This window comes from Phaethon aethereus, assembly GCF_964289735.1.
Source record: "Phaethon aethereus genome assembly, chromosome: 1".
In the NCBI taxonomy this organism is placed as follows: domain Eukaryota; kingdom Metazoa; phylum Chordata; class Aves; order Phaethontiformes; family Phaethontidae; genus Phaethon; species Phaethon aethereus.
The window spans coordinates 41,743,408-41,767,719 of NC_138575.1; the positions used below are offsets into that span (position 1 = coordinate 41,743,408).

The 24,312-nt window shown below is 40.0% G+C and overlaps 1 protein-coding gene across 1 annotated transcript; it reads left to right on the forward strand.

Moving 5' to 3' along the window:
* Window positions 1-10,177: 10,177 nt before the first annotated feature.
* On the forward strand, window positions 10,178-23,742 carry TMEM19 (transmembrane protein 19; the record flags this gene model as incomplete). Its single annotated transcript, XM_082002441.1, has 7 exons — window positions 10,178-10,245; window positions 10,379-10,529; window positions 17,318-17,431; window positions 18,843-18,980; window positions 19,309-19,563; window positions 20,620-20,829; window positions 23,579-23,742. The coding sequence occupies exons 1-7, from the start codon at window positions 10,213-10,215 to the stop codon at window positions 23,740-23,742; spliced, it is 1,065 nt and encodes a 354-aa protein (XP_081858567.1). The 5' UTR covers window positions 10,178-10,212.
* Window positions 23,743-24,312: the final 570 nt, after the last annotated feature.

The window sequence follows — 24,312 nt, forward strand, 5'->3', positions numbered from 1 at the left end:
GGCATTCAACTTAATTTTTTTTATGAAACTGTCATGTCTGCAGCCAAAAACCTCTTTCCAAGCTCAATTCTTCTGATTTTGCTGACAAGAAGGCAAAAAAAGGGATTTCTTCTGTTCGCATTTAAGTCTGAAAATTGGTGTCGAGGTGTGTTGGGAGCATCCACTTTGCGCTTGTACATCCATGCATTATGTTACTACTGCTACCTCCCTACCTATGTGTTTCTTCTTGCTGGTGTCATTCAGCAAAGCTTTTTCAATCGCTTGTTCTCCTGACAGTTCTTCTTATGTTCCAGACTATCTCCACTGGTGTTTCCCAGACATTCTGCCTGCTCTTCTTTTCTTTGCAATTCTTTTTTTTTTTTTTTTTTTTTTAACCTGAAGCCACCAATCCTCTTTTATATGAAGCCCCAGCTCAACAATTTCATAGTTCCCATCCGCCCTTCCTCTGGATTGCATTTCCAAGTATTTTCCCTTTAAAGGACTACAGCTTATGTCTTCAAAAATATTTGGGCATCCATTTCCAACTAAAATCAAATGGGAGTTTGGCAAACCTGTAAGAATCCAGGTCTAGCCACTAATAACCTGTAGGACAATATTTTTTAATTAGGATTTTATTCTATATCTAGATTCAGCTTTGGTTCATCCCAGCCCGTGTCTCTTATGAATGATTTTAAACACAGTAAAAAGTTAGTCATCTTAAATCTTGAGCAGTATTTACCAGAATTCTCCAATTCTGCTAAATATCCTAGTGGTAAATGTGATGTAGTTCTTTTACTGAAAATCTTAAATCTATCAGTTTGACCTATGGAGAGAAAAAAATATATATGTGCGTAGTTCCATTACTTCTGCACAGTCTGCCTAAACAAGTCAAACTGCTGATTTGAATCATTATGTGTGACACGTTACACCTACTTGTGCTGAGGCAGACGTGGAAGGACATGTGTTTTCACAGGCTAAAAATGTATGTAACTTAATGATTCTGAATCATTTAAAAGTTATCTAAATCTAAGAGCCAGCCAATCCTGTTCCCTTGCATAGCTATTATTCTGTCAACATAGACTATGCTCTACCTAGCACGGTGATATAGAACAATGATGCAGCTTTGATGCCAGTCCCATGGTGGTTCTCATCCACCGTATGTTGGTATTCATTTCTCAAAGCAGTTTTGATGTACTTGAGCTAGATTCCTCCTGGAGCAGCCTAACCTCCCAGTTTCCTTCCAGGTACACTGAAAGGCTTGAGGGGTCTGACCCCACATGAGGACCATGCCTTCGCAAAGTCCCACAGCATGTGGGACTAACAAATGCCAATAGAAGGCTTTCAAGCAGGGCAGAGCTCTCAAACACCCTGGATGCATCTGATGCTGTAGAGAGCCAAATGCCATGGGAGCATTTGCCTCAGCTGCCAGCTCTCAGCTCTTTCTCAAGACTCTGCTGATCCTTCCTCAATCATCCACTTTCCTTGTGCAAAGTCCTTTCCCATCTTTACCTGCCTTACTTGCTGTTACTCTTCCCCATTGCTGAACCCTTTATTTTTTTATTGTCTTATTTTTACAGTCTAGTTCAATCTCTTTAACTTTCCTGCTGTATTAAATGCCTTCCGGCTCTCAGAAATCCACTAACAACATTACTTGTTCACCTGAAAGTGACAAAGGTATCATGAAAACAATAGGCTAACTCAGTGACAGTACCAGGAGGTTGCTAACCCCAAGACTGCTACCAAATATGAGAGGATCAGTGAGCCATCGTGGTGGGTTGACCCTGGCTGGACCCCAGGTGCCCATCAAAGCCGCTCTATCACTCCCCTCCTCAGCTGGGCAAGGGAGAGAAAATACAACAAAAGGCTTGTGAGTCGAGATAAGGATGGGGAGAGATCACTCAGCAATTACATCATGGGCAAAACAGACTCAACTTGGGGAAATTAATTTAACTTATTACCATCAAATCAGAGTAGGATAATGAGAAATAAAACTTGAAGCACCATCCCCCACCCACCCCTTCTTCCCAGGCTTCACTTCACTCCCTGTTTTCTACCTCCTCCCTGCAAGCAGCGCAAGGGGACGGGGAATGGGTGTTGTGGTCAGTTCATCACATGTTGTCTCTGCCCGTCCTCCTCCTCAGGGGAGGACTCCTCACACTCTTCCCCTGCTCCAGTGTGGGGTCCCTCCCCAGGGGACAGTCCTCCATGAACTTCCTCAACGTGAGCCCTTCCCATGGGTTGCAGTTCTTCACGAACTGCTCCAGAGTGGGTCCCTTCCATGGGGTGCTGTCCTTCAGGAACAGACTGCTCCAGTGCGGGTCCCCCACGGGGCCACAGGTCTTGCCAGGAGCTTGCTCCAGCATGGGCTTTCCCTGGGAAAACTGCGCTCAGGGACAAGGGAGCAGAGCAGAGCTGGCAGATCTTTAAAGATGCTTTCCACAGAGCACAAGAGCTCTCAATCCCTAGGTGTAAGAAAGTGGGAAAGGAAGGCAAGAAACCAGCATGGCTGAGTGGAGACTTGCAAGAAGGAAATGCACAGGCAGTGGAAGCAGGGACAGGTATCCTGGGAAGAGTACAGGGACACCACTCAGTTGTGCAGAGATGAGGTTAGGAGGGCCAAGGCGCGGCTGGAGCTGAAGGGATGCAAAGAATAATAAGGAGGGCTTCTACAGGAATGTCAGCCAGAAAAGGAAGGTCAAAGAAAGCGTACCCTCCTTGATGAGCAAGACTGGCAAGACTGGTAAAGACAGACAAGGAGAAGGCTGAGGTACTCAATGACTTCTTTGCCTCAGTCTCCACTGGCAGTGTCTCTTTCCATGCCTCTCGAGTGGATGGACTGCAAGATGGGGACGGGAGGAACAAAGTTGGAACAGGTTGCCCAGAGAGGTGGGAGATGCCCCATCCCTGGAAACATTCCAGGTCAGGTTGGACAAGGCTCTGAGCAACCTGATCTAGTTGAAGATGTTCCTGCTCATTGCAGGGGGGTTGAACTAGATGGCCTTTAAAGGTCCCTTCCAACCCAAATATTCTATAATTCTATGAAAACATTTTAGAATATTATGAATACATTTAATTGGTGTCACTGTTCTTGAGAAAACTGAATCAACAAAAAGCTAAAGCTAAAGCTTTTATCCATACATATTTAATAAATTTAAATTTAAAGTGTCATTCTGTGTTCTTTTCATTGAGACAGTTGGATATTTACTTTACTGTTCATCATTCGTTGCTATATAGTCCACAATCCAAATCCTGCTATGATTGGGTTTTATACAGTATTAATCACTAACATTTTTGGCTGCCTAAAAAATGTTATGAATTCATCTGTGTAGCAACTTCTGTGGTATGAAAATGACTGCAATTTGGTTGGCATTTTCACAGGTGACTACTAATTTTGGGTGCTCTACTTAAGACAGGTATTTACCTGCAGTATTATGCTTTTCCTTCTGTTTTCTGTAGACTGTCTAGTGATGCTATCAGCATAAAATTTTACAGTCTTACTACTTTGTTATTTCTACATGTGTGAATGTTATCCAAGGACTTTGCAAGTAGCTATACTAGAGCAATGTTAACAATGTTTCCAGATTTTTCATCTCATGTATTCAATAGCATTTTGTCTTCAATCAGTTTTTGGTTATTGAAAAGACAAGTTTATCAAAGAAGAATTTAAAAAATGCTTCTATTATTATTTAAGTTTCAAGCTATATTATTCGTAATGCATTCTATCAAGCACAAAACTATAAAGGCAACTGATAAAAAGCAGCAATATTCCCTTAAGTAAATATAAGTATATATAAAAAATATTGTGGAGTGTAATGAAGTGTAACAAAGAAAGTAGAGCATAAAAATTCATGTCCAAGTATGGTGTATGGCCTGTAATAACTAAGTAAAAAATCGAAGATCATCACAGGAGTTTTTCTTCTTTCACTGCCATATTAGCTAGAAGACAAAAAATACTTCTCACCAGACAGAATTTTAATAAAGTCATCTATTCAGCTTTTAAAAAACAGTGGCCAGCTCCCCTTATATTTCTTCTTACCTCTACTATAAACAATATTTCATATCCTGTAAAAAAGACTACTGAGGGAGGTGAAATGGCTTATTCCATGGTCAGATCAGCATTTCTTATTAATGTTATACTACTAAGAAAGAAGGATAGCATAACGAAAACAGAGCTCTCACAAACATTAATAATGTTTTAAGAAGTGAAGAGAAATGAAGAGTACTATCTCAGAAATACAAAACAAGAGGCAGTAAAGCAAAACAGAACAGGAAGTCTACTTCTAAAATCTTGATGAAAATTTGGAAATTTTATGCTATACTATAGCAAATCTAAATTCTAACATATTCCTGGGAAAACAATGAATGTACAAGAGTGGTTAGCACGCTATGTACAGCAACATGCTATTATCTTTAGTTTGTCATGCTGCCTTTACTCATCTCACATTCCTGTCTCCAATTAAATCATATTTATTTTTACTTCTAGACTCTGCACTGGTCGTGTTTTGCGTCCTATAGATCTAGGTAAAAGGTAAGAAGGAACTCTTCTTCTAAATATTGGGCAGCTTATAATGCTAACTTTTTTTAGATTTAAGCTTCTCAGATTTTTCTTCTTTCAACCATTTATTTTTATAGGAAAGCATAAAGCTTTCAGGTCTATTTGACTCAAGCAACTGTTAGTTGCCATTTTTTTAATTATCAAGCTTATAAATATTATCAATTATAAGTGTGCAGGAGGAATGTGCTTCTTTGTAAGTAAAAATTGTTTATGAAATGTATGTATTGCATGTATTAAATATGCATAATACTCTTCTTACTGATTCAAGATGGCATTTTAAGTATGTGAACTCTAAATTCACAATATTGTGAACATCTAGATGGACTTTTAAAACTTTTTTCCCCAACATTTGCCCACATTAAAAGTACTGTGATTTTTTTTATTGCAGGACCTAGTAGAACCAAAGGTCACCATTTAGAAAAGAGGACTTTAAAAATAGGTTTTGGGCCAATGGCAGTAACTGCTGTAGACTCATTACTTTAAAAAATGTGCCTACTTCTTTCAGTTCGAAATGTAGAAAGAAGTCTAACTTTAGATTTCTTTCTTTTTCATTTTCTGATCTACTTGTAACATTTAATGTGTACCAAGCAACTGTGGGAAAATACATTGGTTTCATATAATCAACAACACTGAAGGAGATGTACGAAGCCACATTTAACAAAAACCTCAGAGCTAAAAGAGGAGTCAAAGGCAACATTATTCACACAATGGTTGTTACAGATTTCATGACTAGAACCACCTTTCTCACACCAGGCATCGAGAACAGTACTCTTGCTTTTCTTGCTCATGTAAACTCCAACAGCAGCAGCATCTGTGGCTTTAAGCCAAGATGCAAGGTCTGTGGATAAGCCAGTGCAATAGTTTGGCAAGTCTCTGTAAATTACCGCAAGTGCTACTTAACACAGGTATGGGATCTATGAAGGAAGCTGAAGGGTCCCTTAGAGCTCTGCAAACCTGCCCCATCTGCGCATCAGCCTATGTGTTAGCACTAATCACATCCCACGTTTGTACAGTGACATATGTATCAGCCAGGGCTGTATGATTCCTGCAGGAACTTTGTTTCTGCCCTAAAAATTCAAGTATCAGCTTATGCTGCAGTTTAGAAAACAACAAGTAAGCAATGAATTCAATAAAGCACTATTGCACTTAAGGGTGTATTTGAATGAATAAACTTATGGGAGCTGATTACAGCTAAACAAGCAGCTACTTGTTCAGACACCAGACTAAGTAAAGTTGATCGTTTTCTGGTTGAAAAATTTGGTTGCTTAGATTTTGGCAGGAGTATCTAAGCAATGTTGTATCAGTGTCATCCTTCAAAAGGTATACTGCTCTTACAAAGCAGCCCAGCTACTCAGCCCCTGATTTTTAGATTTAAAATCCAGATCTGAGATAGAGGTTTAAAGAAAATTTTGGAGGTAAGAAGGAAGACCAGATAACCAAAGGCAGTCCTGGTACATTAGTGTTAATGTTTTGGCGATCTCTAGTTCAGAGAAAATTTCTATGTTCCAAGTCTTTATTATCAATAAATACAGCAGAAAATAAGATAAAGCCTGCCCAACCTTGTCTAAGGCACCTGGTCCGAATTTTGGTTATAATTGCCTTAAGCCAATACATTGTAAACATCCAAGAGTTAACTTTAACCTCTGGAATAAGGAGGTTATCTGTCTTCAGATAAACCAAGTATCTGTAAGTCTTTGCAGAATGTGTTCCCTAGTTTAGACAACATCTGAAAAAGAAATCCTGAGTGATAACTGAGTATTTCTTTCACAAAAAACACAAAATTATAACTTTCTGTTGCAAAAGAATCCACAACCTGGACTTTGTACACATCCTGTTAGAAATTTACTCTAGATGCTGAATGAAAAATAACTGAACATGCCTCAAAGATGAATCAGGAGTCAATGAGCTACAACTAGTATTAAATTCAGTAGAGATAATACCAGCTCTTACACCAAAATTACTAGAATTATTGACCTGAAAAACTACTCCTGTTCCTCAAAGTATCACCCAAGCCTACAAATAAATGTGCTACTGTTGGAAGTATGTGAAGAATGAAGCTGAGGGTATTGTTTAGTCTCTGTGAGTAGGTAACGAGGCACAACTTTGAAGGAAGGAACAATATAACTACAAAGAGAAGACAACTATGGAACTTTGAGAGAACTATCATAGAATGACAGAATCTTTGGGTTGGAAGGCACCTTTAAAGGTCATCTAGTCCAACCTCCGTGCAGTAAGCAGGGACATCTTCAAGTAGATCAGGTTGCTCAGAGCCCCGTCCAACATGACCTTCAATGTTTCTAAGGATGGGGCATCTATCATCTCTCTGGACAACCTGTACCAGTGTTTCACCACCCTCATTGTCAAAAATTTCTTCCTTGGATCTAGTCAAAATCTATCCTCTTTTAATTTAAAACCATTACCCCTTGTCCTAGTGCTACAGGCCCTGCTAAAAAGTCTGTTGTCATCTTTCTTATAAGCCCCCTTGAAGTATTGGAAGGCTGCAAAAAGGTCTCCCTGGAGCCTTCTCTTCTCCAGACTGAACAACCCCAACTCTCTCAGCCTGTCCTCATAGGAGAGGTGTTCCATCCCTCTAATGATTTTTGTAGCCCTCCTCTGGACCCGCTCCAACAGGTCCATGTCCTTCCGGTGCTGAGGGCTCCAGAGCTGGACACAGGACTGCAGGTGGGGTCTCACCAGAGTGGAGTAGATGGGCAGAATCACCTCCCTCGACCTGCTGGCCACGCTGCTTTAGATGCAGCCCAGGATACGGTTGGCCTTCTGGGCTGCAAGCGCACATTGCCAGCTCATGTCCAGCTTTCCATCCACCAGTACCCCCAGGTCCTTCTCAGCAGCACTGCTCTCAAACCCTTCATCCTCCAGCTTTTAGTGATCCCAAGGGTAGCCCCGACCCAGGTGCAGGACCCTGCGCTTGGCCTTGTTGAACCTTATGAGGTTCACGCAGGCCCATTCCTCGAGCTTGTCCAGGTCCCTCTGGATGGCATCCTGTCCCTCAGGCATGTCAACCGCACCACTCAGCTTGGTTTCATCTGCAAATTTGCTGAGGGTGCACTCATTCCACTGTCTATGTCACTGATGAAGATATTAAATAGTACTGGTCCCAATATGGACCCCTGAGGGACACCACTCATCACTGATCTCCATCTGGACATTGTACCACTGACCACTACCCTCTGGGTGCAACCATCCAACCAATTCCTCATCCACCCAACAGTCCACCCATCAACTCCATGTCTCTCCAATTTGGAGAGAAGGATGTTGTGGGGGACCATGTCAAAGGACTTACAGAAGTCCAGATAGATGAAATCCATAGTTCTTCCCTTGTCCACTGATGTGGTCACTCCATCCTGGAAGGCCACTAGGTTGGTGAGGCATGCCTGGCCCTTGGTGAAGCCATGCTGGCTGTCTCAAATCACCTCCCTGTCCTCCATGTGTCTTAGCATAGCTTCTAGGAGGATCTGTTCCATGACCTTCCCACGCACAGAGGTGAGGCTGACGGCTTGGTAGTTCCCAAGGTCCTCCTTTCTGCCCTTTTTAAAAATGCATTGCAGTCTTTCCCTTTTTCCAGTATCCAGGGACTTCACCTGACTGCCAGGACTTTTCAAATATTATGGACAGTGGCTTGGCAACTACATAAGCCAGTTCCTTAGGACTCTGGGATGCATCTCATAAGGTCCCATAGACTTGTGCATGTTCAGGTTCCTCAGGTGGTCTTGAACCTGACCTTAACTATCCTAATTAACATCTAATTAACATCTAATTGGCATAGTAGAAACTCACCTTTGGTTAGGGAATGCCCCCTACCCACAGCAGCCCCTTCCTTACTGAGCATGCACAATAAAAACAAAGATCACTGTGACTTTTAAGATGAGGCTTGCAGGAACTGATAGGAACAAGGGTGGTGACTGAGCCAACTTGCAAAAATACTCGTAACTGGTGCCTGAAATGTATAAATATTTTCCATGTGTTAACCCAGGTGCACTAGCTTAGTGGACCTAGCACCCAATCACCTCTGTGCAGATCTGGAATAAAAGCAAGTATCTCAACTCTGTGTGTCTTTTGGCTCTCTGCACACCAGGTGAAAGAATCCATATTTGGGACAACACTACCTGTTATATGTAAAAGATCTTTTAATTCACTTTTTCATATTACTGTGCCTCTCACTGAATAGTTAACTAAAGATTCTATTCTTTAGTTACCTGAGGTCATTGATGTTCATGAGGTGACTCATCTGTACCAGTGTTTGTAAACTTGAAGGTTTTTCGTCTACCTTCCACTGAAGTAATGTTGAATACATAAATGCTACTTCAAAACTATCTTCTGCCATGCCTAAAGTCGTTTATTTTATAGGCAGCTGCCTCAAAATGAAGGGGGGGTGTTGAGAAGTTCTGCAGCTTCACGAAAAGTTTTCTGTGCTTTGTTGACAAAGCCTCTGATGTGTGGAAGTGGGAGATGTGGAGGCCTAGTAACTCGTGTTAGCTTCTTTATTTTCAGCTGAGCGTTTTGACAGTAATTCTGGCATGCCTGAAGAAAAGCTACCAGGCAGGTTTGGCTTGTTTTCATCCCAAGTTACCTTTAAGAAGTGTTTCAAGTCACTTTCTGCTAGTGTTAATGAACTTCGCAGCTTTCCAGCAAGTTTTAAACCTCATCCAGGTACTCGCTGGTATCACTAATTATCAACCGATTTTGTACTTTTCATGGTGGTGTCATTCCTCTGTTTTTATTTCACAAACATTATTTTGCAAATTGGATTTCTATTTAACCAGCGTTTCTTCCTTTGGCACGCACAACAGTTGTTATCTGGGGCCACCAGGTAAAGAGTGGCACGTCGTGGCACACAGGCCAACCATGGGCCCGGCAGCCTGGCGTGAGTGAGAGCTGGCTCCCGCAGAGGGGGCACGCTCAAAGCATAGGCCTTTGTCAAGGTCAGACCCGGGGCTCGCTGAGGACTCTTGCCCGGGAGCCCACCCGGGGCTGGAACAGGCTCCGGGTCGGGGAGCACGGCGGTACCTCTGTACCAAGGCCTGTGGAGCGGTGATGAGCTCGCAGGCCCAGGCACCAGCCTGGCTCTCCGGCAGGGAGAGGCCGGATCAGAGCGGTGACGTGCCCGACGGAAGCGCGGCGCCTCGGGGCGGAGGGCACGGCCCTGTCAGCCGGGGGGCCCGGCTGGCTCCGTTCGGCCTGCAACGGCCGCCCCCGGCAGCGGAGCGGCCCCCTCGCCCTGCGGAGGGGCAGGGTGCGGGGGAGCCCGTGCTATGGCGACGGGCCGATGCTGGGACGGTAGGCAGCGTCTGGCGGAGGGAAACGACCCCATCCCAGAGCCAAAGAGGGTACAGTCTCCACTGAGGGCAAAACAGCGCTGACGCGTCTCTGCGGCGGTGAGGGCAGTGCCCAGTGCGACCGCAGGGAGGGCCGTGTTGCTCCGCGCCGCGTCCTGGCGCAGGGCGCCTCCTCTCTCCCTCCTCGCCGACGGAGACGCAAGCGGAGGCAGGCGGTCGCGCGGCGGCCGACAGAGCATGCGCGGAGTGGCGGCGCGGCGGGATGGTGGCGGCGCCGGAGGGCCGTGGGAGCGGGTCGGTGGCGGAGTGGGGGGCTTCCAGCCAGCGAGCGCTCGCGGTCCAGCCCCGAGCCGGCAGGTCGGGCCGCAGCCGCCTCCCCGTATGCGTCTCGGTGTTGCCTCACAGCGCCCGGAGGTGCCGGGGGCGAGAGGCGGCCGCGGGGGCGGTGCGGGCCGGGACGCGGCTCGGGCCGGGCGGGAGGAGAGGGAGGTAGTGGTGGTGGTAGCGGTGTCTCGCTGATGCGCTGCGCCTTGTGCTTCCCCGCCAGGTGTTCTCCCTCTGGCTTCCTATGTCGTATTACCAGGAGAATTTCTTCAAAGAGTACCTGAAGATGATGGCGAATATTGTCGTCCTGAACTTGCTCATTTGTATTTCTCTGGCTTTCTGGATCGTGTCCATAACTGCAAGTACGTACTACGGTGAGTCCAAAGGCCGGGGGCTGGTGAGAGGCCGGCAGGGCATGGCGAGGGGTGGCCCGAGCTGCCCTCCCCTCCAGCCCCTGCAGGCTGGTGGGGAGAGGGGTTTGGAAGAGGGGTGTGCACAGCTCCTTCCGTCGTCCGAAGGGCTGCAAACCTTGCTCCTGGCAGTAGCTGTTAGTAGTTAGAAGGTGTTAACGGCCACTGTACGCTAAAGCTTTGCAGCTCTGCCCCGGGCATCCCGTTGAATTTAAAACGTTGGTATCCTTTATGATTTATCTCCATAAAAGAAAGCAAATAAGATAAAAATGGAAAGGTGAAAAGAAAGAGCGAGCTGGTAGATGTCTGTCTTTATCAGGGAAGTAGTGACAGCACGGGAGGAGCGGGCCAGCCTTGAAAACAGTTTGAGGAAGTCAGCAGGGCATGTGAGAAGCGTTCAAGGACTAGAGAAACAGGGGAAATGGTGCAAGAAGAGAAGGATGTCTCTGGCATGGATGTATACAGTCAGCTCTGTGTTCTTTTCAGGCAGGCTGGGGCATAGTTGGGTGTAGTTGCAGGGACACTAGTGCTTTCTGTGGTATATCATTTCCATTCTAGGACCATTTTTACAGCAATGTGCAAAAGCAGCAGTACTGCCTGCAGCATCATTTCAAGCCTGGAAGAGTTTAACTGTTTTCCCAGGTCAGGTAAAGACCTGTCCTTAAAATCTCAGCCAGTTTCATGCAGGCGGAGCTCCAGTATCATTGTAGTGCTGCTGAGAGTATCTATGGATGCAGTATGAACACTCTCAACTGCCTACTGTCACACTGGATCCAGAGGAAGGTAGAATAAATATCCCGCCAGTATATATGCTGATTTTTGCAGTGGCAGTTGGATGCCTCTGCTCAGTGTTTTTCAGTGCTTTGGGTTTTAGGACAGGGTATTAATCCTGGTACAGCATTAAGTCTGTGTTGTCTGGACACTTCTACTTTGGCTTGTAGTGATACGACAGATACCTAGAAGGTATCTGGCAGAAGCAGGCTTCACAAACAGGTTTTGTTGGTGTCATTTAGAGCTAGCCGAGTTGGATTTAAACACGCAACTTCATTTGTGTGTGTCTGCTCTTTATAGGTACAGCTCTCTGAGTTTTGCCTCTAATTTGAGTATTCTGGTCCTTGCTATCTAACATCATTGAGAATTGACAGCATAGAGTGGAGAGGCCTGATGTCAGGTGAATCGAGATAGGGACTGATACAAAGGAGACCACTGCAGACAAATCCTCCTTTTTGTGGAGAATGACTATGGAACAAGAAGGACATAAGGACTTTTATTGTCCATTTGCCTGATACTATGGACAGACCTTGGCTTGAGGAGGTGAATGAAGTGTATAGTAGCAGTGGGATTAATGAAGTGGGAGTGATAATAAGTTCAGCCCATAAAAGCTATTAAATTCAAAGTTCTTACCCATAAATATAAAAATACTACAAACATGCATTTATTAATTTACATTTTATAGTTCATAGTAATGCTTAAACACCAAATAGTGACCAAAATGTTGATAAAATGGGAGTATTAAAGAATTAATAATAAACTGATGAATGTATTCTTAGTCTTAACTGCTTACATTTAGTTGTAATTTAGTACAAATACTCCTCTCACTCCCCCCTCCCCCCAAGGAAATACAAAAAGGTCAGTTTAAAAATTACCTTAAAAAGATGAAAATTCTGTTTGTTAACCAACCAAAAAGAACCTCTTTTGTTCTGGTACTGCTCACACTCAATTTAATATCAAGAACCTTCTTGGTTTGTGTTTAGCAATGCCAGACTATAGAACACTGGACATCTCATACACAGCCAATGCTTGTCTTTTGAGTTTTTGAGTCAACACTTGTCTGCAAGACTCCCTTGTGCACCTCCTACAGCATTGGGGCTTTTCAGTACACAGAAGTTTTCATCTTGTGTATCTTTGTGCTTGCAATGAAAAGTATTTTACTATGAAATATGTTTGCCTTTGTACCAGGGAAGCTGTATATCTGCAAAGCTCTAGGTACTGCTGACACAAAAGTTCTTGCTGAGAACCATTGTGTTTAGTTTTCCAGCAAGAAATCCTGTGTGCCTGTGTGAAATCTTTCTTCTTTGAGTTTGAAAACCACTGTATTTCTAGACTTTGATACTTGTATAGCAGATATGATAAATCACTTCTCATGATTTTGTATTTTTTAGCTCAAAAGCTATGTTAACAATTGGCTTTACTTTTTAATTTATTTTTTTAAACTAAAACTGTCACTTTAAATCTTGAGGTGGTCATCAACTTAAAGTATATTTTTGAGAGCCTTACACCAAGTTCAAAAGGATTGAAAGGGCTTAATTTTTTTTAGAAAGCCGTCATGCCACTTTTGGCTAGTAGACTGGCTTTCTTGCCATTTTTCTGCTAGTGAAATTCGTGAAAGTAGTGTAGTTCAGGATGTAATTAGTATTCTTGTCTCTGACTGCAAAGATGGAAGACTTTCAAACCGTAGTATTAAGGAACAATTTCTTCTCAGAGTTTTACATTTCAGTATTTTATAAAATGTACTTTTGGCATCTTTTTCAATGAACTTTGTGTCTTCCGATTTAAAGTCAAAATGAGGTGATAAAATATAAAGGTTGTAAGAATTTTACTGCTAAGCCAGTATGGAGTCAGTTTTATGACTGTTTATGACAGTTTTAATAGACCTTTTAACTGGACAACAATAATTCCTTCATTAACTGCTTTTGTTTTATTAAGTGTTCTGGAATTTTAGAAGGAAACAAATATGTTCAGGATGTTGATAAATAGTCTCCTTGGAAGACAAGTTGCTATGGTCACTAATGCTTTATGGAATAGTGTGAATTTATGACAGCTGAGAGGGATATTGTTTCCCTGTTTTGCAAGCTTATTTAAACTCAGATCATAGTGACTTGAATGACTTAGCAAAGGGAACAAACTGGGAACTCAAGAAAAAACTTTTTAGAAGGCTTTGTAATCTCTGTGATGAGAAAATAGCTTGATTTTTTTTGTGTTCAGCTTTCTTCGTAAAAGTAAACCATTTATAGTTTTGAAAAACAGCATTCTTTTGTTTGGGAGTTGTTCAAGTGGTCTGTCTTGACAGTTTAAATGTAATAATTGTCAGCAAAGAATATAATTAAAAGCAATAATTTCTTGCAAAAAGTTTTGGGTTTGGCTAATTTCCAGTTAAATACTTCAAAACATTCTAAATTGGGTTTACTTTCTGTGTAACAAGGAGAATAACAGGTGAGCCTGTTATTATTTTTGCATAGGTGTTAATACTAGACCTGAAATAATTTATTTCTCTTCAGTTCCCAAAAAGCAGTGTACTTTCCAAATACAGAAGCTTTGATTATGTAGAATTGCTTTCATATGAAAGCAAGGAATCAATAGATTTAACCCATGCAATGTATTGCAATTGTTAGCTCTGTGCAAACACCAGTAACCTACAATCAAATATTTGAATAGCTGTAACACAGGAAGCTCAGTTTGATTAAATGATGTTGACCAGTAAACAAAGTAAAGAGGAAGCTCAGAGCTGTCTTCTTAATTTTGCCACCCCTAAATTCACATGGGCTGTTCACTTAGCAAATATGTAAACCTAAAATCCATACTCATGTGAAATCACAAGGCAGGACTTGAGTAACATGGCACTTTGGTTGCAGCAGCTGTTAGAGAACAAAAATCAGTGAAAAGGATTCCCCCACTATGTGGGGCACATTACCTCATAGAAAAAGAAGGGTATCTGCTAGCTTAAATATCTGTTTTTAGTCTATGCTGAATATATCATGCCACAAAGAAAATAATTTCTCATCTGAGTATGTTGTGCGAGCGAAAAGAAATTCTCTTGTCACTAAATCTGTTTGATTGCGCTGTTCTAGATAAAAATGAGGAAAAAAAAAACCAGGGAGGATGGTGGAATGTAGAAGTGGAAAAGAATTAGTCTAGAGAATCCTCAGAGAAGAAAAAATTTCTGAAATTGTGTTACAAGATGTGAAATTGTTGGATGTAGCTTGCTTTTCAACATGTCTCTGCAACACCCCAGCCCAAAGTGTGCAGTTAGTTGTCTACACTGTTGGCAGGTTGGGAAGAGGTTGTGCATGCATGTGCAGTGGTGATGGACTATGCAAATCAAAGAATAAGAAGTCTAAATCATCTGTGATTCTTAGCTAAGCCACATGTTCTGTAGATTAGAGGAACAGGCAGGACAAGGAGAACTGCTCTAGATAACTTCAGACTTGCTTGAAGATAAATTTTCAGGTGGAAACCAGACTATATAACTCCCAACTTGTATGTCATGTGGCTACCTTTCCTTAAATACAAAATTTATAGTGTATATTGTTCTTTATTAAAAATCATGATTTTTGGGAACCCAGTGGGTTGCTGAAATATGTTTGTTTGTTTGTTTTTAAGTGTTCCTAGTTTCCTATGCATTTTTCTAGGATTAGCCCTTTTGGTGAAAAATTTAGGGTTAATAAAGTTGTAAGAACATCCATTGTAAAGATGATAGATGTGTTCTCAGGTCCTGAGGGATATAACTTCTCCCTGAGATACGCTGCTGTGGTGGAGAGAGGGACCCAAGAGTGTGGTTACCATGGATAAAAGTGATCAGATAGTAATGCAAGAAAACATAAGAACAGGGAGCAACAGGGCAAATACATGTTTTACACCACAGCTTTCCCTGATATATGGCATGACTGAAGAGATAAGTACCGTGGTTCAATACAAGCAGGTAATCAGGGGAAGGGAATTACACCATCCAGGTTACTTAATATATTCTCGTATTTTGGGAATGAAACACCTTTCACTCAGCCAAAAAGATCAATAGATTGTTGGAAATTGTAAAATCTTGGGGTGTCTCTGCTGTGAGTACTGCCTGTACTTGTGGTCATCCCATTTCAAAATGCCCATAGCAGAATTAGAAAGGAACAGTGAAGGCTCTAAGGATGATCAGAGCAGGTAACAGCATCCATTTGAAGAGGACTTAAGTAGGTAAAGTTATTTCAGCATGGAAAGGGGACATCTATATAAGTCATGAATGGCGGGAAGAATGTGAATAGGAAATCATTATTCGGTTGGTCATAAAATTTAGCAGATGTCCGATGAAACTTGAAGCAGCAGGATCTTTGTTGTTTGGCTTTGTGAAAGGCCTTTTTCAGTGCATCTAAAACCAGAATTCCATTCTGTGGGTGCTTGTGGAGATGAAAATTATAACTTTTTAAAAATGGATTGGGCAAAGATATGGGTGATTTTAGAAATGCCAGCATAAAGGTTCCCAATAAAGCAGGGAAGATCAGCCTGTAATCTGTTTCTTACACTGTTTCCTTGCACATGTGCAGCTCACCACCGCCAAATGAGATTCTGAGTCAGACAGATGTTTGGCTTGATCCAATTGGGAAGTTCTCATATTTTCAACCAAGTATCGTGTGGAAACAATCAGAACACTTTGGATATCAACAAAAGAGGAATATTTCTTTTTTGAAACTGTAAAAGAAGGCCAAGCAGCTAAACTTCCTTTCTCGCATCAGTGTAAATTGTCAGTGATGCTGTGATTAAACTGATGATTTGTTCACAGACCAGCAGAAGAACAGAATCACCATACAAAATAAATGTATATATAAACTGCAGAACTTTCCACTAGTTTTACTAGGTGACATCAAGTATCGCTGTAGCGCAATTAAGCACTTAAACGTGTTACAGAATATGTAAGTTTTCTAAACTAGAACAAAAAGGATATGGTAGTAATATTAAAGCTGTAAGAAACACAGCCATTGGCTAGCTTATATGCATGCTGACATCTTCTCTCCACATAGGCGTGAAACTACTTCTGAAGTCTTCTGTCAGCCACGTAGCAGCAGTCCTACTAACAGTGTAAAATTCGAATTGATGGCATAGATAGCAAAGGGACAACATAAGGCACATCATAGGAATAATTTAGAACACATAGATAATGAAAAAAGTTGCCTGCCTTTCATAGCCAAAAGCTACCAAACTAAAGCTTTTGGTAAAGAAGAATGACTTTTCCTAAAAACTGGGATGGCTTGAAAAATAAGGTAAAGCTTCCAATATATTGTTCTAATTTTCCTTCCATTACAATGCTAAAAAGCATTAAGTGACCATAGACAGTGTTGTTCATTCCCTTTATTGCTGCGATATTTTCTGAAACTTCATCCATAAAGAATCATAATAACAATAAAAAAAATCAGGTTTATTATTGTAGTTACCAGAGAATCAGTTGTAACATGATCTGTGAGGGAAGCTCTTGCACTAATTTATTTACTTAAAATTTCTTTGCAGTCTCTTTACATGCTTTGTTAAATGGAATTTTAGTTTTAATCTTATTCGTATTTGAAACTGAATTCTACATAAGTTGCTGCGTATGTACGTTTTTGTTTGGTTTGTTTTTCTTCTAAAATCTGAACTTACCTGTTATATCCAAATCAGGTTTCAGCTGGTCTTAACATTTTGAATGTTAATTTTTGGAGTTTATAAATCCCTTTTAGAATGAAAAATATCACCATATTTATTTCTTGACGTATTTGCTATTTCTTTATAATTAATTTTAGTTAACTTAATGTATTTTCTTTTTTCTGTGAAAACTTAATTGAAAAATTCAGTAAACAATTGCAGATATTTTAGTTTTCCATTTCCAAGAATGTATTTGTTCTGAAGGGTAAAAAGTTTAATCTCTATTAAGATCAAATTTTAAATATATACTAGAAGGTAATTACTTTTAAGATATAAAGGCATTAAAAAGGCTTTAACCATTTTATTTGATTTATCAGGTACTTTACGACCCATTTCTCCATGGCGCTGGCTTTTTTCAATCTTGATTCCACTAATGATTGCTACACAAGGTTTTAAGAAGAAGAGTCTTGATCACAGTGGTGCATTGGGAGGTATGTTTTTTCTGAGACTATTCAGCTAAACATTTATTAAATGAAATTAAGGTCCTTTTTATTGTACATAATATTATTTTAAGACTTTACCTAGTATAAATATAAAATATAAATATAAGCATATATACCTTGAATTCATACTGACTTTTTTCTTATGCCTGTTTAAATAGTCAAGTTAAGTTTTGCTATTGTTTTTAATTCATTTGATTTGATTCATTAGACGCAGTTAAATCACATGGTTTTGCTTACCAAAAAATACCACCAAACTGAGCCATGTCAGCAGCCTACCTGCCTGAAACCAGTAATGATCACACGGTTCTTATTTCTGTAATGTGAGCAGTTTTAGACATTTTTTGCCTCCCAAAAATGAGAAGAAAATTAAGTCTATACTTCACTTCAAGCAAATGACTGTTTCAACAAACGTTTTTCTTGACCGTATGAGAACAGCCCCAACATAGTGTACGATGGTGTTCCTTGGAATCTGATGCAAGATTTCCGTGTGAGGTGATTTCACCCTTGTCTTGTGAGATTGTCTGAATTGATGGTCAACGGAAAGAAACAGGAGCTCAAAGCCTTTTGTTCCACATTACCCATTTTGCAATCTTGTTCTGTCTGTGAGTTAAGAGGAACATTTTCTAAATTAAAAAAAAAAACAAAGAACTTTTCTGCTGTGTTTTTACCTGTCAACATAACAGCTCTGCTAGCCAGCTTATACTGGTATTTGCTTTAAAGTGTGGCCAGTTTGCTTTCAGTTGTGAAGAATTGTAATCTCATGGTGGGCAGTGAGAATTAGACCTCCCTTGTAGAGGAGGAGGTAAAAAAGCAGCACATCCAGGAGCTAAAATATTTAAGAAAATTACAGAAAGGAAAAAGATGACATAAAAATCAGAAACAGAAAAAGAAAATGAAGAACAGAAGGGAGAAGTAGCAGCTGTTAAGATATGGAGGAGGGTTATCCAGGTTCTCTGAGGGATCCTAGGGGAGGGATTTGGTTCCCAAACTGAATCTAAACTTGCTGATGGAGGTACAGCCACTGTTGTATGTATGCTTCTTATACAAATAATAGATATATTATACAAATTAGATATCCTTTGTTTTTTTAATTATTGCTCTGCCTTTATTTTTGCACAGTATTACTGATTTGTGGTAAAAGAAGATCTTAAAAAAATCACACATTTTAACAGTAGCAATAAAATATAAGAGAAAATTAGAGAGAGAACTTTTTTCAGTCAAGATATCACTGGGGTTCTCATACAGATATTAGGCGCTTCAGTAATTCTCTTACTGCATGATTGTCTTAGGTTTATGATGAAGATACTCTTCATATTCAAGAGATTCAAAATACTTAATTGCTTTGCAAAGCAGACATTGTTACATGAAGGAACTTTATATACTTTCTTTTTCTTCACAGGATTGGTGGTTGGATTTATCCTTACAGTTGCAAATTACAGTTTCTTCACTTCTTTGTTTGTATTTTTTGTTACTTCTTCAAAACTTACTAAATGGAAAAAAGATATAAAGAAGCAAATTGATTCAGAATACAAAGAAGGTAAGCCATAGCATTTTATTTATTTCAGATCCCTCGTGGAGAATAAATACTGTGTATTCCTCTTTCTTTCAAAGGGTCAGATGAGATGTAACATCCAGAGTAGGGAACACCATTGTCGTGCCTCCCCTCCACCCTTATCCCTGTGAACATTAGCAAGTGACTTTACTTTTGCTTCTGTGCTATTTAATAAATTGCTACCTAGTTTCTGATTTGAAAGTGTGTCTTTTTAAATTTAACTTTATGTATGTGTATTTTGCTTTTGTCTCATGCTGTTGCCTGTCAAAATGTTTTGCCTGAAAATACTAAAATTTAGGTTTTGTCATTTTAGGTGGACAGAGGAATTGGGTGCAAGTATTCTGCAACGGTGGTGTTCCTACTGAGCTGGCTGTCTTATATATGATAGAAAATGGACCGGGTGAAATTCCAATAGACTTTTCAAAGCATTACACAGCATCATGGATGTGCTTATCCCTTTTGGGAGCTTTGGCATGCTCTGCTGGTGATACGTGGGCTTCAGAGATTGGTAGTGTTATGAGTAAAAGCAAGCCAAGGTTGATAACAACATGGGAAAAGGTTCCTGTAGGTGAGGTGTTAACCTGTTCTGCACGTTCTTGTCTTAGTATTTTGCTGATCTGTTTTGAATTATGCATCCAATTTGAAAAGTTAAAAAAAAGTCCTAGAAAAAGAAACATCAGAAATTTGGGACTAGAAAGTATAGCAGGAATGCATTCTCTGAAATGGAATTTACTCAGTTGTGTTCCTGCTGCATCTTGTTGGAGAGATGCACCAACATAGCGTCCAGGGAGCTAAAATAATTTTTAGTGAATGCTGTCACTTCTCATCTCTGGTACTATTAAAAGCTTTTATACTGCTGATAATACAAAGAATACAAGTTATCTGAATTTTTCAGACATTAAAATTGTAATCAGTAGAAGAATATGTGTATGTTTAATACAGGCACTACAGAAAATTCACTTCTTAACCAAATCTCTCATTTCCTGTAACGTCTTACCGGGGTGGGTAAAGTGAACCTTCTGTCTGTGAAACCTTGTCTGCACAGTGCATGACATTGCTACCTTAAAGCAGCCTGTCTTTTTTGAGTCTTGCTGACATGCTCATCTGAGTTTTAGATCTTGTGGGACAGGATTTAAATGTGTGGGTGGTTTGTTTTTTTTTCTTTTTATAAGTGTTTTTCAGATTTTTATTCAGTGAGCTGTCAAACATCTTCCTTTCTATGCATTTTGTTCCTTCTTTTAAATTTGTTGGTGAAATATATCTTGGTGTACTTCTGAAAGAGGCTTCTTTTTAATAATGTACATCTCAAGCTCTCTATTTTTGGAGCAAAGACCACCACCGCCTGCACACAAATAGCAAGTGACATTGCGAAGTGTGCTATATGGGTTTGTTTAATTTAATGCTAGTGAATATGTCTAGATAACCAGCCTTAGAGAAAATAATAGTAATAGGCTGTAATGGTACAGGTTAAGCTTCTCAGCAGCATAATGGGTAAACAGAGCCCTGTGAATAATAAGGGGGGGAAGATCACTATGAACACAGTTTTGATTTCATATAAGACATTTGAACAAATACAAGTATTTAAGAAAAAGTTTGTAAATCATCTTGGTTTTGTTTGATTTAGGTACTAATGGAGCAGTTACTTTAGTGGGCCTGTTCTCAAGTTTGCTTGGGGGCATGGCAGTAGGTATAGCCTACTTTGTAACACAACTCATTTTCGTGACTGATCTGGAAATATCTGCTCCGCAATGGCCCATTATTGTGTTTGCTGCAGCAGCTGGCTTACTGGGATCAATTGTTGATTCATATTTAGGAGCTACAATGCAATACAGCGGTAAGATTCCTCTATTTTTTTCCTTTTTTTTTCCTCCCCCTTTCCTAATGTAATCTAAAAATGGACTTGTATATCCAGAAGTGCTGAGGATGTGATTTTTAAATGGAAAAAATACAGAATTAGCAACACAAAAGACAAAAGGGAACCAAAGTGATGGACATGATAATGAAAATAAGAGCAAGGGCAGTTGGTCCTTTTCCAGTTTTTGATTTGTTTATCTTATGTTACTGTCTAGTTGATGACTGAAAGAGACCAGAGATCGCCAACACTTACCTTGGAAAAAGCAATTGCTGCCATCTCCTTTTCTGTGTATCTAATTATGGTAGCATTTTATAAGAGCAAATGTCAGCTTAATTTTATCTATTCACTCAGATTAAGTTGTCACTGCAGAAGCTGCATTTCTAACTCTGAAGACTTAGCAATAGTCTCAGGTTTAAGAATTAAATAAGAAAAGTTGCAGAATGTGAACAGTATTTTATGTTCTGTTTTTTTCACCGCTTAATAGAGTACTGTTTCCTATAAGTTAAGCTTATCACAAAATAGCTGTGACAAAAAAACCCCAACCATGTCCATTTTAAAAAAAAAAAGTTGGCTGGCTGTTTCTAAGTTATTTCGGTATTTATTTACTTATTGCCCTTAAGGATCATTGTCTGTGAATAAACACTACAGACAACCTTTAGGCTAAACTGTAAACTTACCCTATGTTTAGAAATTGTATAAAGACTGTATCTGACACTATTCTGTTTAACAGCTGGTTTATGAAAAGAACTTAAGTTTTCAGATTTCATTGTCAGTATACTTACTTGTTGGAAGTCGAGGTTTGAATGTGCAGATGCCTGAGAGATACAAGTCCTTTAAATCTACCATCACAGTGAGAACTGCGAACTGTTGTTGATGCTGTGGATTTGGCTTTCCAGCAGTTTTTATGCTCTATTCCTTGTAGTTCCACTAAAGTCCAAAATATGATGGACCAACTTCAGATATTTTTCCAGGCTTAGCAACTTACTTTGCTAGCTGCAGCAGGAGCCTTATGCAAGTTCCAGAATTGCTTTTGCAAATTCATAAGCACTGCTGGAGTATGTATACTACATACATATATATGCTATGGTATATATATGCTGTGATATAGATAAAATAATGCTGCTGATGTGGTGCACACCTAGGTTTTGTGTCCCTCCTTGCTTTAACCCCCTTTTCCAATCCCTATTCAATGTGGTCTCATAAGAAATACTCCAATCTCTCTGCAGCATCTTGAAAAACAATAAATATGGCAGTGGTAATAAATGTGTCTTTCTTTGAAAACATGAAATGTGTCTTTTTTTGAAAACGCTTTTGAAAAATGTTACCACTGCTAATCCCTCCTGTCAATGTTTTTCCTGTTGGTAATCTTCCTAGATCTGGTGTATGTAATAGTCAGTAATACCTACTGTTCCTAAGAGAAAGTCCTTCCCTGCCCACACATTTGTTAAGTAAAACTTTGAAGAGCTGCACAGAATTAGGTTCAAATACTCCTGTGTTATCAGTCTGAAGCTGATATTCTGTAAATAACAAAGCTAATGCAAGGACTTACTGTTACCTTTCCTACTTGTTCCTGTTACCTTTCCTACTTGTTCATGCTCTGAATCTACACTTTATGTGCATTTGGGATATATATTTATAAAAAAATTATTCCCAGTCTTACAACTTTCTAAAGCACAGCAAGTGTTAAAAGTTAAACTGTCAGGCTTTGAAGTTTGATTTGTCTATAGCTCTTTTGTGTTAACCAAAACTAGGTTTAAATCTATGATTCAAAGGTAACAGTAATACCAGCTATATACCTGCCAAGCAGGTTTGTGGCTTGGGGCTTTTTTAAGTTTTGTCTGAGGTGCTGAAAATTTTTGTAATAAAGCAGCAACTGAAAATGAAATGTCCGTGTTGTGGGTATTAGCAGATACTGAAATCTACAGAGAAAAATAATGTTAAAATGTACTGATTTGTTTTGGAATGTTTCTTCATGTCAACCTTAATGTGTTTATATGCATGTACCCAGTTATACTTCACTACAGTGTGAGTTGGGATTAAAATCAAGCATGCTAGAATTTTATGCTTTTATCAGGATATAAAATAATGCAGCTGTACAAAACATAGGATAACAGTGTGTGTACAGTAACAGCTAATGAAACACAATGCTAGAGTACTGAAAATAACAGAGGTAGAGCAAGAAATAGCTTAAGTACTAAGAAAAAAATCCAGCTGCTGGTAGTATAAAACTGCTGTGTAAGTAGAAATGATAAATTCAACCTCTGTAAGGAGCTTGTTTTCTGTCAGATCAAGTAATAAAGTTATTGTCATAATTTTCCTTTGAAAACAAATAGGTCTTGACAGGAAATACATGTTGCTAATCAGGTGTTTCTGTTCTGTTCAAAACAGTATCCTTTGCCTTGAAATGGCTCTTGGAACAGCTTTTTCCTCTTCTGATTTAGCTTGTTTCATTCCTTTCTTTGCTATGAAACTATATAAAGAGAGAATTAGACTGACAGAAGTGTAACTTTTCAAAAGAAGTAATTTCTAACAAAGTATTGCATTTATATCCCATTCTTTGAAGCTAACAGATTAAACTAACTAATTTAGTTTAGTCTGTTGGTGTCTCTTCTTACAGAGGTTTAACACTGTAATAGTAAACTAAATTTAGGAAGTTGCATATGCTTGGTTACTAAGTTTCTTTTCAGCTTGGTTGGCTTTGTAAAATGAAGTCTTTATCTTTTCCCAGGTTTTGACCAGAATATTGGCATGGTTGTCAACCACGAAACGAAAGACTCCAAGCACATATCTGGAAAACCTATATTAGACAACAACACAGTAAATCTTTTTTCTTCTATCATCATTGCTTTGGTGCTTCCAGGCATGGCCTGGTGTTTCTGGCCCAGGGGATGAAATGGTTTAAGGTTTTCTGCATGTGATTCATTTATGTTCGGTCTTACTCAAAGACTCTGAAGAGTTCTCTTCGAACTCTCTTGAAGAGAGGGATCTGAAACTTTCAGACCCTAGAGGACTTTCCATCTCAACTTAGTAAGGCTGTAAGCTTCACATGGCAACTAGCATCTCAGGGCAAAGGAGTGGTTTTGTCAGTATGCTCTTGCTGCTCTTCAGATGGATGTAGGTCCATTGCCAAGTGAGGTGAAGCACTTTGTTTATCCTCATGGAGCTGACGGGTTGGTGTTTGTGTTCTCTCCCGTCCCCAGCATCTGGAAGGGCAAGAAGCTGGAAATAGAAGTCTAGTCTACTTCATTCAGTATGATGGAGCATTGTGGCTGTTGTCCAAGCCAGACACAAAGTACGCTGAAACTTTACATAGGCAATGGTAACATGGGTGAAATGGGGGAATTGTGGTATTTCCCATAATCTACAGTAGATAAGGTTTTATGGAAATAGGGTTTTTTGGGGGGTGGAAGTGAAGTTAGCCTTGTTGCCTGTTCTGTATCCTGATGCTATCTCCACTTCCAG